The following is a 13,610-nucleotide window of genomic DNA, read 5'->3' as shown; positions in this document are numbered from 1 at the left end:
TCCTGGTTTCTCCCTCACAGTTAGTCAAGATCCAACTTTGCTGGATTTTTTCTTTATGATCTGTTCTGTTGTCACCAGTGTTAGGCAAATTACTTTAAAAAAGTAATTAATTATTGTTCATACAGGAATTGAATGTGCTTTGGTGGCTGCTTCTCTCCTCGTCCACAAAACAGGGTATTGTGGGATTACATGATTATCACTTCATTGAATTGTTGTTCATTATTCCCCCATAGTAGTTAAAGGGGTGTGTGTTAGTAACCCGATCATTATGTAACGGCATTATGCCTAACACTGGTTGTCGCACATCTTTTTTTTCCATGTTTCTCCTTGCTCTATTTTATCTACAACGTGTCTATGCGAGGAGCTGTGTCTTGCCACTCCAAATCCTCTTGAGTAGCATGGCGTACGCCTAAAAAAAGTCTAACCTTTGGTCAGCAGCGACACGGCAAAGGCTATAATTGGTTAGCTTTTAGTACTTGTCCCGTGTTGACGCGATTCCGCCATACAGCCCACCTTTGTAAAAGTATTGTAACACAACATCAGTTCCAATAGAACTCAATCCATCTCTAGTGACTGTTGTTTATTAGCAACAAAGGAAGCTAACAAGCTAAATCATGACAAGTGTCATAGTTTCTCACTAGAAAACACTGCCTCTAGAATTGGATGGCTGCTGCAGAACTTTGAAAGACCCGTGATGGTGCCTCAAGGGACAGCGTAGTGACTACAGTACGCACAAGAATAAACTAGCAGGAGCCACAACAGAGGGATAAAAGAGCCCCAGGTTGCAGACCCCTGGTCTAGGACAACCCTAACAGTCCACGTGCAATCAATTGAATGCCCTACAAAGCATGTTGTCCTGACGAGGAACACGTGCCATCCAACACGGCCGCCAGCCTCGCCTCATTCAAGCATAGTCTGAATGCGTCTCTAAAAGACGTAAAGAGTCATCTGGTCACCTTTTTTTTCTTATGTATTATTGTTTATTCCATTTTTTCCAAGCACCCATGCACCACAAAATACTTCACTGACTTATCTCCATGGTCTACCTGTTATTTGTAGAGAGTCACTGATAGGAAATATGTCTTCTACTGTCTGTGCGCCTTTAAAAAGTCCATGAATTACATAAATAAAGTTGAACTATACTTGAATTTTTTTTTTGTCATGTACGCATTACTTGTCTATTTGGCAAAGCAGTCCTTTGTTTCTCTTCCGGTCAGCTTGCTGCCAGCTGGGCAGGGAGGCAAAGTCCTCTCGCTTCATCTCCAAAATAGTCTGAAACAATCACAGATCATGTAATGAATATGATATCAAACCACTCGTTTGCATATATATAGGTCATTTAATTAGATATACCTGCCCATGTCTTCTATTTCAGTGTTTCTTAACCATAGGACCGGGCCACCAGAAAATTTCTGTTTCTCAGCTGTATGGGCCGTAGTGGTACTCCGTTGTAATACACTTTTCCACCACTTGTGGCAGTAATGACAATATCAAACAAACAGAAGAAGTCTGGAGCTTAAGTCATTGAGAAGTTTCTTAAGTGCAAAAATTATGACTAAAGTGGTGAAGCTATATTTTCATTTGCACTTTAATTTTATTGACAGTTTATTTAAGAAATACAATATTATTATTTATAATCTAATTAGTTAGAATGTATCTATTTTAGCACTGTTTAATTGCATGTCAAATGTATTTTCCATCAGTTTTCATGAGTCTCTTCTTTTGCAGTATATTTGATTAGTATTTATTATTGTAATTAGCCTGACCAAAGCCTGTGTGTTAGATAAATAATCATCTTTGTGATTAACACATGATTTCATCTCATTTGAAAAGTTTTACTCTGTTAAACTTTAAGTAGGTTAGATATATTAAATGAATATGATTAAAAAATAAAAGTAAGATTACTAATTCAGTGGCCCCCGGGCCCCTCTATAGTAGAAAACGTGGGCCCTGAGGTAAAAAAAGGTTGAGAACCGTTGCTCTATATACTTTTAATAATTTTAAGATTAAGATTAAAGTACCAATGATTGTCACACACACACTAGATGTGGTGAAATGTGTCCTCTGCATTTGTCAAACTGTACTTGATTCTAGGGGTGTCCTGATCCATAATGATATCAAATTACGGATCGATATCAGCAAAAAACAAGTATCGGATGATATGGGCTTGCATATAAAATATTCGATACAAGCAGACCTGCAGAGTGTTGTACAAAGCTGGACAGCCAGTTGACATCTAAATGTCCTCCTACAAACACATAATTTCTTATTTTTTAGTCAAGTAATTTACAAAAGTTAAACATGCATATAGGATCTAGCAGCTACACAACAGCTAAGCACACAATAGCACACAAGCTAGACATACGTAATAATAATTGAACAGTATTGCGGTGTAAAACAGAACATTTGTCAATATAAACAAGTATCAATTAATTATAGTAGCATATTACTTACACATACAAAGTCTCCAAGGCAGAAGCGTATAGGAAAGTATGCAGTAACAAACGTGTCCGTATCATTCAACTTACTGCATCATGAGCTTAACTTCATCAATTATTGTGGCCAATAGGTATCACCAAAAAAGCGATTACCACTCTACTTCAACTTAAAGACAGCGTAAGTCCATTCCAAACGGTTAATAATAAATAGGTTTAGTGCTTTTAATACCTACTAATGTTCTCTGTTTGACAATTTTATATATTAAAAAATTATATTAAAATAAAAGTATGTATGATTCTTGCTGATATCGTATCCAATCAGTATTGGTAGTGAAATGTTTTATCTGGACACCCCACTTTATTTACAAAGTCTGTATGCTATTATGGTCGATTGTCATCAAAATAAAATAAACATTAAAAACTTTAAAAAGCAAAGTTTTTGCTAATATTTTTTGAGACTCAAACTCTGCAAGTGCACAAGCTACCTGTCAGAGAAACTTGGTTAAAAACCAACTTGAGATTATTATGACAATTATTGTTAAATAGTTAAAAAAAGGTGTTGAAGATATTTTCAACTTACAGATCATAAAAGAAATGTGCTCCTATCACTAGTGTATTGAAATACAGCGGAACCTCGATTTATAAACCCCGAAATCTGTGAAATTTCCGAATTACGAACTTTTACATGGCGCCAAATATGCCTCTGTGTACAAACGCTTCTTTCATGCCCCCTCTTCTCTCGCCTGCTGCTCCTTTGTGGATGTTACTGAACTGTAAGAGGATTGTACTTTTTAAAAGGTTTATTCTTATAGCAATATGGTCGTTAGAGTTAAGGATTTTTGTAATTTCTGATCGTTTATGAGGGCACCAAAGGGATTTGTGTGTGTGTTGGCAGTGCAGCGCATTTCAGCTTGTCGTTGTTTTAGCTTGTTGATAAAGTAATAGTTGATCCTTCACCTCCTTTACCACCATCACCACTTTATATCATGTTCAAAATGTACACACCTTCACTAAAATATGGACTTTTGTCCAAGCAGCAACCTATTATTCATATTTACATTGTTTATAATGGAGAAATTTGCTTCATTATACAAACTTTTCGATTTACGAACCCTTTTCATCGAGGTTCCCGTGTTTTTAAAAATGGAGGTATGTTCTACCTTGAAGTCCTGGTCCGACAGGTAGACCTCCAGCTGTCGGGGGTCTACTCCATCCGGTAGGGGTCTTTGCAGCAGCCGCTCCAGAGGAAACTGTGTGCTCGCCAGCTGGGCCAGGGCGTCCTGCACCAGGGTGAGCTTGGAGCGTCTCGCGCTGCCCTGGACAAATGTCCACTAATAGGTTAGTTTGAGGGGTGCGTGGCCTTGACAGCCGCTATTGACCGGACAGGTTTCTGCATTTAAATGAAGACTTAGCTGGCAGAAAATGAAGTTGTCAAAGATATGTGCGGTCATGCTAACACTTTCTCTATACGCACATATTAGTGCGTAACTTCAGTGCGTGCGTGACATAATATAGCGCATATTAGAGCTCCGGTTCACACCTGTGCGACGGTCCTCTCCCAGCGAGGGAACACATTAGTGAAGGTCAAAGGTTCCTCGCCCTCCAGAATGAGGTACGCCAGTGGAGGCCGTCTGGGGTTGACTTCTGTGACACGGAGAGACACTTTTAGCTCGTCCTCAACCTTCTTTGTTACACCGCTTTACCTTTGCAGTACTGCAGCGCCGTCTCCATGGCGCACTTCCTCTCGCTGTGCCAGCTGTCTGCCCGCCCCTGCTCCTGCACGGGGTGCGTTCTTTGCCACAGATAGACCTCCATGCAGTTGTCGAGCAGAAACAGAGCTGTGGAGGGTTTAGCTTTGAGTAAGGGGGAGGCAAAAAGTGTTTCTGTGCATTGCTGTGCGCTCACCAGGCGGGGGCGCCGCATATAGGGTCTCCTGGACGAAGGGCATGGCCATGACGAGACCGGGCAGACGCGACGGACTGTGCAGCTCTTCGGCTAGGAATCCTCCGGAGGAGGCGCTCAGGTGGAAGAGGCGCGGAGTGAAGTTGTATTTACCTGGATCTGATTGGCAGGAAGTCAGGAAAGAAACAAGTGCATGACCTGCACATTCACTGACTTACTGATATGATATACAGTATGTAATTATAGTGATAATATAGTAGTTTAGTAATGTACCTACATGATGAACAGTATGATATTATAGTGATACTATAGTAGTTCAGTAATGTACCTACATAATAAAAAGTATATTATTATAGTGATAAAATAGTTTATAGGGCTGCGAATCTTTGGGTGTCCCACGATTCGATTCAATATCGATTCTTGGGGTCACGATTAGATTCTAATTCGATTTTTTTCGATTCAACGCGATTCTCGATTCAAAAACGTTTTTTTTCCCGATTCAAAACGATTCTCTATTCATTCAATACATAGAATTTCAGCAGGATCTACCCCAGTCTGCTGACATAGTGAAGTGAAGTGAAGTGAATTACATTTATATAGCGCTTTTTCTCAAGTGACTCAAAGCGCTTTACATAGTGAAACCCAATATCTAAGTTACATTCAAACCAGTGTGGGTGGCACTGGGAGCAGGTGGGTAAAGTGTCTTGCCCAAGGACACAACGGCAGTGACTAGGATGGCGGAAGCGGGGATCGAACCTGCAACCCTCAAGTTGCTGGCACGGCCGCTCTACCAACCGAGCTATACCGCCCCAACATACAAGCAGAGTAGTAGATTTTTGTAAAAAGCTTTTATAATTGTAAAGGACAATGTTTTTATCAACTGATTGCAATAATGTAAATTTGTTTTAACTATTAAATGAACCAAAAATATGACTTATTTTATCTTTGTGAAAATATTGGACACAGTGTGTTGTCAAGCTTATGAGATGCGATGCAAGTGTAAGCCACTGTGACACTATTGTTCTTTTTTTTATATATAAATGCCTAATGATAAAGTCAATGAGGGATTTTTAATCACTGCTATGTTGAAATTGTAACTAATATTGATACTGTTGTTGATAATATTCATTTTTGTTTCACTACTTTTGGTTTGTTCTGTGTCGTGTTTGTGTGTCCTCTCAATTGCTCTGTTTATTGCAGTTCTGAGTGTTGCTGGGTCGGGTTTGGTTTTGGAATTGGATTGCATTGTTATGGTATTGCTGTGTATTGCTTTGTTGGATTGATTAATTAAAAAAAATAATAATAATAATAATGAAAAAAAAAAAAATCGATTTTTTAAAAATGAGAATCGATTCTGAATCGCACAAAGTGAGAATCGCGATTCAAATTCGAATAATTTTTTTTCCCCACACCCCTAATAATTTAGTAATGTACCAACATGATATATTGTGTCTTATTGTTTTGATAATATAGTGATAATTATGTACCTACATGATAAACAGCATGTTATTATAGTGATAATATAGTGATTTAGTAATGTACAATATACGGTGTCTTATTGTTGTGATAATATAGTGAGGTACCAATATGATACAGTATGTTATTGTTGTGATAATATGATGTACCAATATGATACAGCATGTTGTTGTGATAATAGAGTGATGTACCAATATAATACAGTATGTTATTGTTGTGATAAAATAATGATGTACCAATGTGATACAGTACAGTATGTTATTGTGATAATATAGAGATGCACCAATATGATACAGTATTTTATTGTATTACTATAGTGATGTACCAATATGATACAGTATGCTATTGTTGTGATAATATAGTGATGTACCAATATAATACAGTATGTTATTGTTGTGATAATATAATGATGTACCAATATTACACCGTATGTTATTGTTGTCATAATATAGTGATGTACCAACATGATACGGTATGTTATTGTTGTGATAATAATGATGTACCAATATGATACAGTATGTCACTGTTGTGATAATATTATGTACCAAAATGATATGAATGGTTATTGTTGTGAAAATTATTATATTAAATCTACCAATATGCTGCATTGTTATTGTTGTGATTATATAGTGATGTACCAATATGATGCAGTATGTTATTGTTGTGATAATATGATGTACCAATATGATACAGCATGTTGTTGTGATAATAGAGTGATGTACCAATATAATACAGTATGTTATTGTTGTGATAAAATAATGATGTACCAATGTGATACAGTACAGTATGTTATTGTGATAATATAGAGATGCACCAATATGATACAGTATTTTATTGTATTACTATAGTGATGTACCAATATGATACAGTATGCTATTGTGATAATATAGTGATGTACCAATATAATACAGTATGTTATTGTTGTGATAATGATGTACCAATATTAAATTGTATGTTATTGTTGTCATAATATAGTGATGTACCAATATGATACGGTATGTAATTGTTGTGATAATATAATGATGTACCAACATGATACAGTATGTTATTGTTGTCATAATAATTATGTACCAATATGATACAGTATGTCACTGTTGTGATAATATTATGTACCAAAATGATACAGTTGGTTATTGTTGTGAAAATTATTATATTAAATCTACCAATATGCTACATTATGTTATTGTTGTGATCATATAGTTATGTACCAATATGATACATTATGTTATTGTCATAATATGATGTACCAATATGCTACATCATGTTATTGTTGTGATAATATAGTGATGTACCAATATGATACAGTATGTTATTGTTGTGATAATATAGTGATGTACCAATATGATACAGTATGTTATTGTTGTAATAATACATTCAATTAGTTATGTAGCGATGTTGTACCTTGCAGCATGCAGTCATAGGCCTTCCTGTCCATGTGTACCAGCACCGCCCAGAACTCTGCAGGCTCCGAGCCTTCCTCTATTTCCTGTATCTTCACTGGGCTGCTTTGACTACTGAGACCCAGTTCTGGTGGACACCTGCAGCACAAAGACACGTCACAGCCAACTTATCATCCACTGCATGCAAGAACTACATGTCACACGCCCCGATGCGAGCGGACTATAACTAACAAAGAAGAGAACATGACACTAACGCTTGAGCCAGGCGTTCCACGGCTCTCTTGGCGACCTCCCTACAGCTAGCGAGAGCTTTACAGCCAGTCCAGAGGTAGAGCGCCCGTTGCTGGCTGTTGACCAAGACCAGAGAGCCCCTGGAGCGCAGGGCCGCGCAGCAGCACTCCACCTCGAGCAACGAGCCCTCGTCTGGTAGCTCCCCTTGAACGCTGAACAGGCGCCACGACTCGACATGTTCTGCTGCAAATTAAGACACACAGCCTCACTTTAAACAATGTGATTTACAGACTATGGCCATTGGTAGCTATATATTTGTTAAATCATACTCTATATTTGTTTGGCCTGAATTAAGTCTTAAATTCGGTCCTATTAATGTTTTAAACGGTAAAGTATTTGACTTATTTCCTAATACATGTTGTGGCGATTGATAAAAGATGGGAGAACAGTAACTTGGAAGAAACTTTTATTATTTTCCGCCATAGTGGTGATGAGGGTTAGTGTCTTAGGCTACGTTCACACTGCAGAGTGGGATGTTCAATTCAAATTTTTTATGTCTAATACGATCTTTTTGTGTGGTCACTCATATATGAAAAAACTGCAATGTCTAATGTGAACGCAAACTGACCCACATGCAGACATGGCGTCACACGTGCTGCAGTGTTTATAATTCTCGTAGATCTCAGGATTTTGTGCAATCAAAGTCAACATTTTCTGAAAGGATTTATTGTGCGTAGAAAGTAAAGAATGAAGAGGGCAAGCATTTTGGATCTCGCGGTTTGTGGGACGTTTGCTTCGACGTGTGCTAGGAATATCATGTGAGTACCGTATTTTTCGGAGTATAAGTCGCTCCGGAGTATAAGTCGCTCCGGAGTATAAGTCGCACCGGCCGAAATTGCATAATAAAGAAGGAAAAAAACATATATAAGTCGCACTGGAGTATAAGTCGCATTTTTTGGGGAAATGTATTTGATAAAACCCAACACCAAGAATAGACATTTGAAAGGCAATTTAAAATAAATAAAGAATAGTGAACAACAGGCTGAATAAGTGTATGTTATATGACGCATAAATAACCAACTGAGAACGTGCCTGGTATGTTAACGTAACATATTATAGTAAGAGTCATTCAAATAACTATAACATATAGAACATGCTATACGTTTACCAAACAATCTCACTCCTAATCGCTAAATCCCATGAAATCTTATACGTCTAGTCTCTTACGTGAATGAGCTAAATAATATTATTTGATATTTTACGGTAATGTGTTAATAATTTCACTATAATTTCCTTATAGTCCGAAAAATACGGTAAGTTCCTAAACTTTTTTTTTTTTCATCTGTTTTCTGCTCATTTGTCAACTATTTATTTTGCAACCGTCTATATTGGGATGACGTGGCTCATATGATAGAGCAGCAAACCAGAAATTTGAGGGTTCCTGGTTAGAATCCAGCATTCTCCATTCTGGTCACTGCTGTGGTGTTCTTGGGCAAGACAATTCACTCACCTTGCTCCCAGTGCCACCCACACAGGTGTAAATGTAGATAATGGGAGAACTAAGCGCTATATAAATATAATACACTATCCACTATCCACTATTTCGGTAAAGAATTATGACGCTCATTGCTTTTTGATGACGTATTGTTTGGCTAAACGGGACCCGATCGTTCAGACTGCAGTCGCATTAGATACATACTGTATCTGATTTATATATACATATTATACATTTAAAAGAGGTTTGGGCTAGGATTGAAAAATTCAGAATTGTACTGTTCACGTTGACATGAAAAAATCCGACACAGATCACAAATGGGCAAAAATATCGGGATTGACCTGCAGTGTGAACCAGGCTTTAGGAGCCGCTTCGCACTGTGGATAGACGACGTAGTCATTGCAGCTTGCGCTCAAATTTGTGCCGGTGTTCTGGCAAGACAGGCACCCCCTTGGAATTCATGCAACTACTGCATGTGTGTAACAAGGAGTATGGAAATATAATTGTGTCTCCCTGTGCATGCATTTAGCATGTAAACACAGACACAGCTGCTGTAAAGATCAGATGGGCTCAGCAGCTCCTCAGCCGATTGCTGATCACTTAAAAAAGGCCAAAATCCAAATCCATGATCAGGGCAGCTCTAATTGATATCATTTTTATGCTTGAAAATACAAAATATAGGCCAAAAATACAGACAATATGCTTTAAAATAAACAAACACTGAAGCGTGCAAGGCGAGGGACGTCTCGATTATGAATTTGCAGCACCTGTTGGAGCAGAGGCGATCCCTCTTTGGCCTTTGTGGATGACCAGACCTCCCTGGAAGAGCTGCAGGAAACATGGGGGCTCTTTTCCTTGACAGACCACAACCTTCAACATAAAAAGTCAACGTGATGCAGTCGTTGGACAACGGTACAAAACTGCTTACCTGTGACTCTTCATTGTTGTTCATCCCGATAGAGAGAAATGCAGCAGTATCCCGTCCACTCACAGCGGAATGGCGCCCTCGCCACAAGAAGAAGGCTGTGTTTTCCTTTCCCTCGTCCTCGTCTGCAGAAGAAACCATCAATTTAGCACGTTGGGGAAAATGCATCACAAGGATGTAACGAACCAGCGGTGCTGAGGCTGTACGTCCAGCGGAAGACGTAGGAGTCGCCCTCGTGGAGTTGTCCCGTGCTCTCCAGGGGGTCCTCGCAGTCGTCAAACTCATTGACGTGCCAGGTGGCAACACCCGTCGTCCTCAGCTCTGCGTGCTCCCCTCTTTCCAGCGTGACCGGGCCGTAGCCCCTCTGAACGTCGACACCAGCCAGCACGGTGCGGGTCACTCCTTCGTCCGTGGCCTCGGCAGACACCAGAGCCGTGGCGTTGCAGGGCCGTAGGGGGTCACATGGTGGGGCCACTAAGAGGGAAGGTGTCTGAAAATCAATCAATCAAAGGAGATTTTGTGTTATGTTTCAAGTGGTGCTGTCAGACAATATTTTTTTTTCTATCAGATTAATCACATTCAAATTTGGATTAATTATGATTAATCACAAGTTATTATTCACTTGCATCATTTAAAATAAAAAATATATTTTTATTTGATAATATTAATATACATATTTATTAATATTAAATCGGAAATATTAATATTTGGAAAAAAAAAAAAAACATTTTTTTATTGAATTTTGTACGAGAGTTTTTGTTTTAATCTTTTATTTGAATGCACATTATTTATTTGCTTAAAACTGTTTTATCTAAAATACTGTCAGGGTATATTTTAAAGAAAAAAATTGCCGGCGAGCACAAGATTTTCTTCACTCATCTCAATTTTTATTGCAACATTTAAAAATGAGCTGATTATGTTAACTGCTGTCCAGTCGTTATATATTATTATCACATTTCGGAGTTTCATTTGCAAGCATGACATTAAGTTGCAATTGCAGTCCAAGGCGTTAAATGGCAGTAGAGTATAGTTTATGGTGTGTTGGCCAGTCAGTTCAGTCTTTGCTAAATCTATCATTGTCTTTTGTTGCACCCTAAAAAGTGGTAATACTGTAAGTACCGTCCTTATTACACCAGCTGTTTGATTGTAAAGTGAAACTTAGACTACGTTCACACTGCAGGGTCGGATGTTGAGATCGGATTTTTTTGACAAATCCGATATTTTTACATGGCCGTTCACATTACAAAAAAAAGACATTTCTAATGTGAACGCAACCTGACCTGTATGCGGACATGACGTCATGACGTTGGACGTACAGTGTTTATGTAAGTAAACATGTCTTCCACTCTTGTCGGTCTCCATAATGGCACATTTGTGCAATAAAATTTAACATTTTCTGAACTGAATTATTGCGCGGAGAGCAATTTTGCCGCTGGCAGTTTTACGTCATATTTTGCTTCCATGTGTGGTTTAAGAGCGCTTCTGTGGGCGAGTAGTCGGAGACAGGAGTGGTGAAACTTTCATGTGAGTTCCTAAAATATTAGTTTCACCTGTTTGTTGTCAACTATTAATTGTATCTATTTTGGCGAACAATGATGACGCTTAGCGCTTTTTTATGATGTTCTGGTCGGATGAATGCGACCTGAGCGCAGGAGCGCTCACATTGAAGACGCATCGCATATATATTTAATTTATACCCACATACGAAAGAGGCCTGGGTCGGATGTGAAAAATTTGGAATTGCACTGTTCACACGGACATAAAAAAATCTGACACAGGTCGCATGTGGACAAAATAATTGGATTTGACCTGCAGAGTGAACAAGGCCTTAGTTGTAGTTTTCATTAACATATCTGGAGGTGTTGATACCACCATGTAAAATCGCTAATGCTTATCAGTAGCATGTCAAAAGCAAAGGCAATGCATTTTAGCAACAAGCTGGCGCATTTCTTGGAAAAGTGGAGCCTTACTTTACTTAGGTTGGAGCGTTTTTCGAGTCAAATGCTTTGTTGGCATCGGAAATTGCAACATTACCCTGAGGTAGTTTGGCTGAGTCCGCTCTCAGTGCTGCTGGAGTGATCGTTGAAGGCCGAGGTGTTAAGAGTTGACTGAGACGGCAAACGGGTGTGATGTCACGCGCAACCTAGGTACCATTACATGGCACCGATGGATTTGACCTTAGTCGGCGGGAGGACCGGCGGGATTCAGTCGGTGCCAAAAAAGTACAGAATTTGGTACCCATCCTTAACTAGTGTCAAGTAAAGAAAGAACTCGAAAAAAACCTGAGTGTCATTGGTCAATGGGACAGCTTCTTCCTCGACTCTTCCTGTCCAGTCCACAAACTTCTCTTTGAACAGACACGTCTCTTTGTGCTCCAAGAGGACGCCAAACAGAGCCCAGCCGGGACGCCCTTCACCCCTCCTGAACAATAATTAAACCATCGTTTGATATTGTGTCGACTAAAGTTCTGAGTGGGGCGTTCTTACAGTTGCGTGCTGACGCTGCACCGCGTGGGATCCAGCGGGTTGACTCGACAATTGCTGTAGTCATAGGCGCCGACCCACACCTGTCGACTCAGCTGGAGCGCCACCTTCCGGGTGCTGGCGGGGACCTCTTTTCCCAGCCACAGGTACACCTCGCTGCCAAAGTCAAACACCAGTGCCTGGCCACAAAGTAGTGAAAGTGACTTCAGCTGGACAAAAGTATTGGTACACTCAGTGTTGTGAGGAAAACACATCAGGACCGAAAAATGTTTTATTTAGTGTAGCAAATGTGGGCGTTTGAAGGGGAGACTGACCTCACTGGACTTCAGCAGGCTTACGCTGGGCATGGAGGACCAGGCCTGTTCGTGAGGTATCAGACGGTTCTCCAAGAGCCTATAAACACAGTTGGACTCCACAATGCCGCGCTCGTACAGCTCATCCTCCTCTAGTGAAGACTCCGCTGCCCAAAGTCCATCCAGTTTTTCAAAAAACACAAACAAAATGCATTCCTGTTTAACTAACTGCTAATAAAACCTAACCTCTTCTCTTGAGCAAAAAACTAACAAAAAAAGCTATCACCTCTGTAAGATGTCCTTCCGCCCAGAACACTCCAGAAGTCAGTGGCCAGGCTACCTTCACAGTTACACCCCTCCTCCAGGTGGACCACCCGGGCGGCCTGACAGCCGAGGCCCTTGTGGCTCTGAATGAAAGACGCCAACTCTGTAGCCTGAGGGACAAACGTCAAACACTGTTGTGGTAAAAGACGGATATGTAACTAAATTCCAAATGTATTTTTCTCTGAATGATCTGAACCCCTGTTCCCAAGCCAATGTGTTGTATTGAGCAGAAGCAGACAGAGGTCTGCATGCATTTACTGTAGCTCAACTTCCCATAGAAGATGTCATGTTTTCTTCTTTGGACGGCAATCTAGCTCAGACCAAATCAACAGCACCTCTGCTGGTTGCAGTCAATTTAAAAAAAACAACTGAATTCAGACAATTATTTATATTATTAGTGTTTTTGTATAACAAAAAAAGATTTGCTAACCAAAAAATTTATTTGAAATAAAAAAATATTTTCAAACAAAAACAAGTTTTGGTTGCAAACATTTTTGGGGGGTTATGAATTGTTTTTTTTTTTTTAGATGCAACCAAGAAAAATATTCGCATACAAAAAATTTGCACACTATTTTTTTTGGTTACCACTAAAATTCAATCTTGTGGGCAGGGCTTCCTCTATAGTAGACAATATTTTCAAAAC

The 13,610-nt window shown here is 39.4% G+C and overlaps 1 protein-coding gene across 1 annotated transcript in view; it reads right to left on the bottom strand.

Moving 5' to 3' along the window:
• Nucleotides 1–568: 568 nt before the first annotated feature.
• Nucleotides 569–13,610, bottom strand: part of svilc (supervillin c) — a 48,562-nt gene continuing 35,520 nt past the window's right edge. Inside the window, exons 20-33 of the mRNA XM_062050141.1 lie at nucleotides 12,931–13,077; nucleotides 12,665–12,835; nucleotides 12,354–12,529; nucleotides 12,150–12,288; nucleotides 10,054–10,357; nucleotides 9,871–9,992; nucleotides 9,710–9,812; nucleotides 7,471–7,690; nucleotides 7,218–7,354; nucleotides 4,344–4,499; nucleotides 4,142–4,276; nucleotides 3,979–4,082; nucleotides 3,599–3,754; nucleotides 569–1,272 (exon numbers count right to left, since the gene is read on the bottom strand). Coding sequence (XP_061906125.1) covers nucleotides 1,171–1,272; nucleotides 3,599–3,754; nucleotides 3,979–4,082; nucleotides 4,142–4,276; nucleotides 4,344–4,499; nucleotides 7,218–7,354; nucleotides 7,471–7,690; nucleotides 9,710–9,812; nucleotides 9,871–9,992; nucleotides 10,054–10,357; nucleotides 12,150–12,288; nucleotides 12,354–12,529; nucleotides 12,665–12,835; nucleotides 12,931–13,077 — 2,172 coding nt within the window. The 3' untranslated portion in view covers nucleotides 569–1,170. The remainder of the gene's footprint in view (nucleotides 1,273–3,598; nucleotides 3,755–3,978; nucleotides 4,083–4,141; nucleotides 4,277–4,343; nucleotides 4,500–7,217; nucleotides 7,355–7,470; nucleotides 7,691–9,709; nucleotides 9,813–9,870; nucleotides 9,993–10,053; nucleotides 10,358–12,149; nucleotides 12,289–12,353; nucleotides 12,530–12,664; nucleotides 12,836–12,930; nucleotides 13,078–13,610) is intronic.

Source organism: Entelurus aequoreus, linkage group LG06 (assembly GCF_033978785.1).
Source record: "Entelurus aequoreus isolate RoL-2023_Sb linkage group LG06, RoL_Eaeq_v1.1, whole genome shotgun sequence".
NCBI classification, from domain to species: domain Eukaryota; kingdom Metazoa; phylum Chordata; class Actinopteri; order Syngnathiformes; family Syngnathidae; genus Entelurus; species Entelurus aequoreus.
The sequence above is the reverse complement of the archived record's forward strand: the minus strand, read 5'-3'. Positions and strand labels throughout refer to the sequence as shown.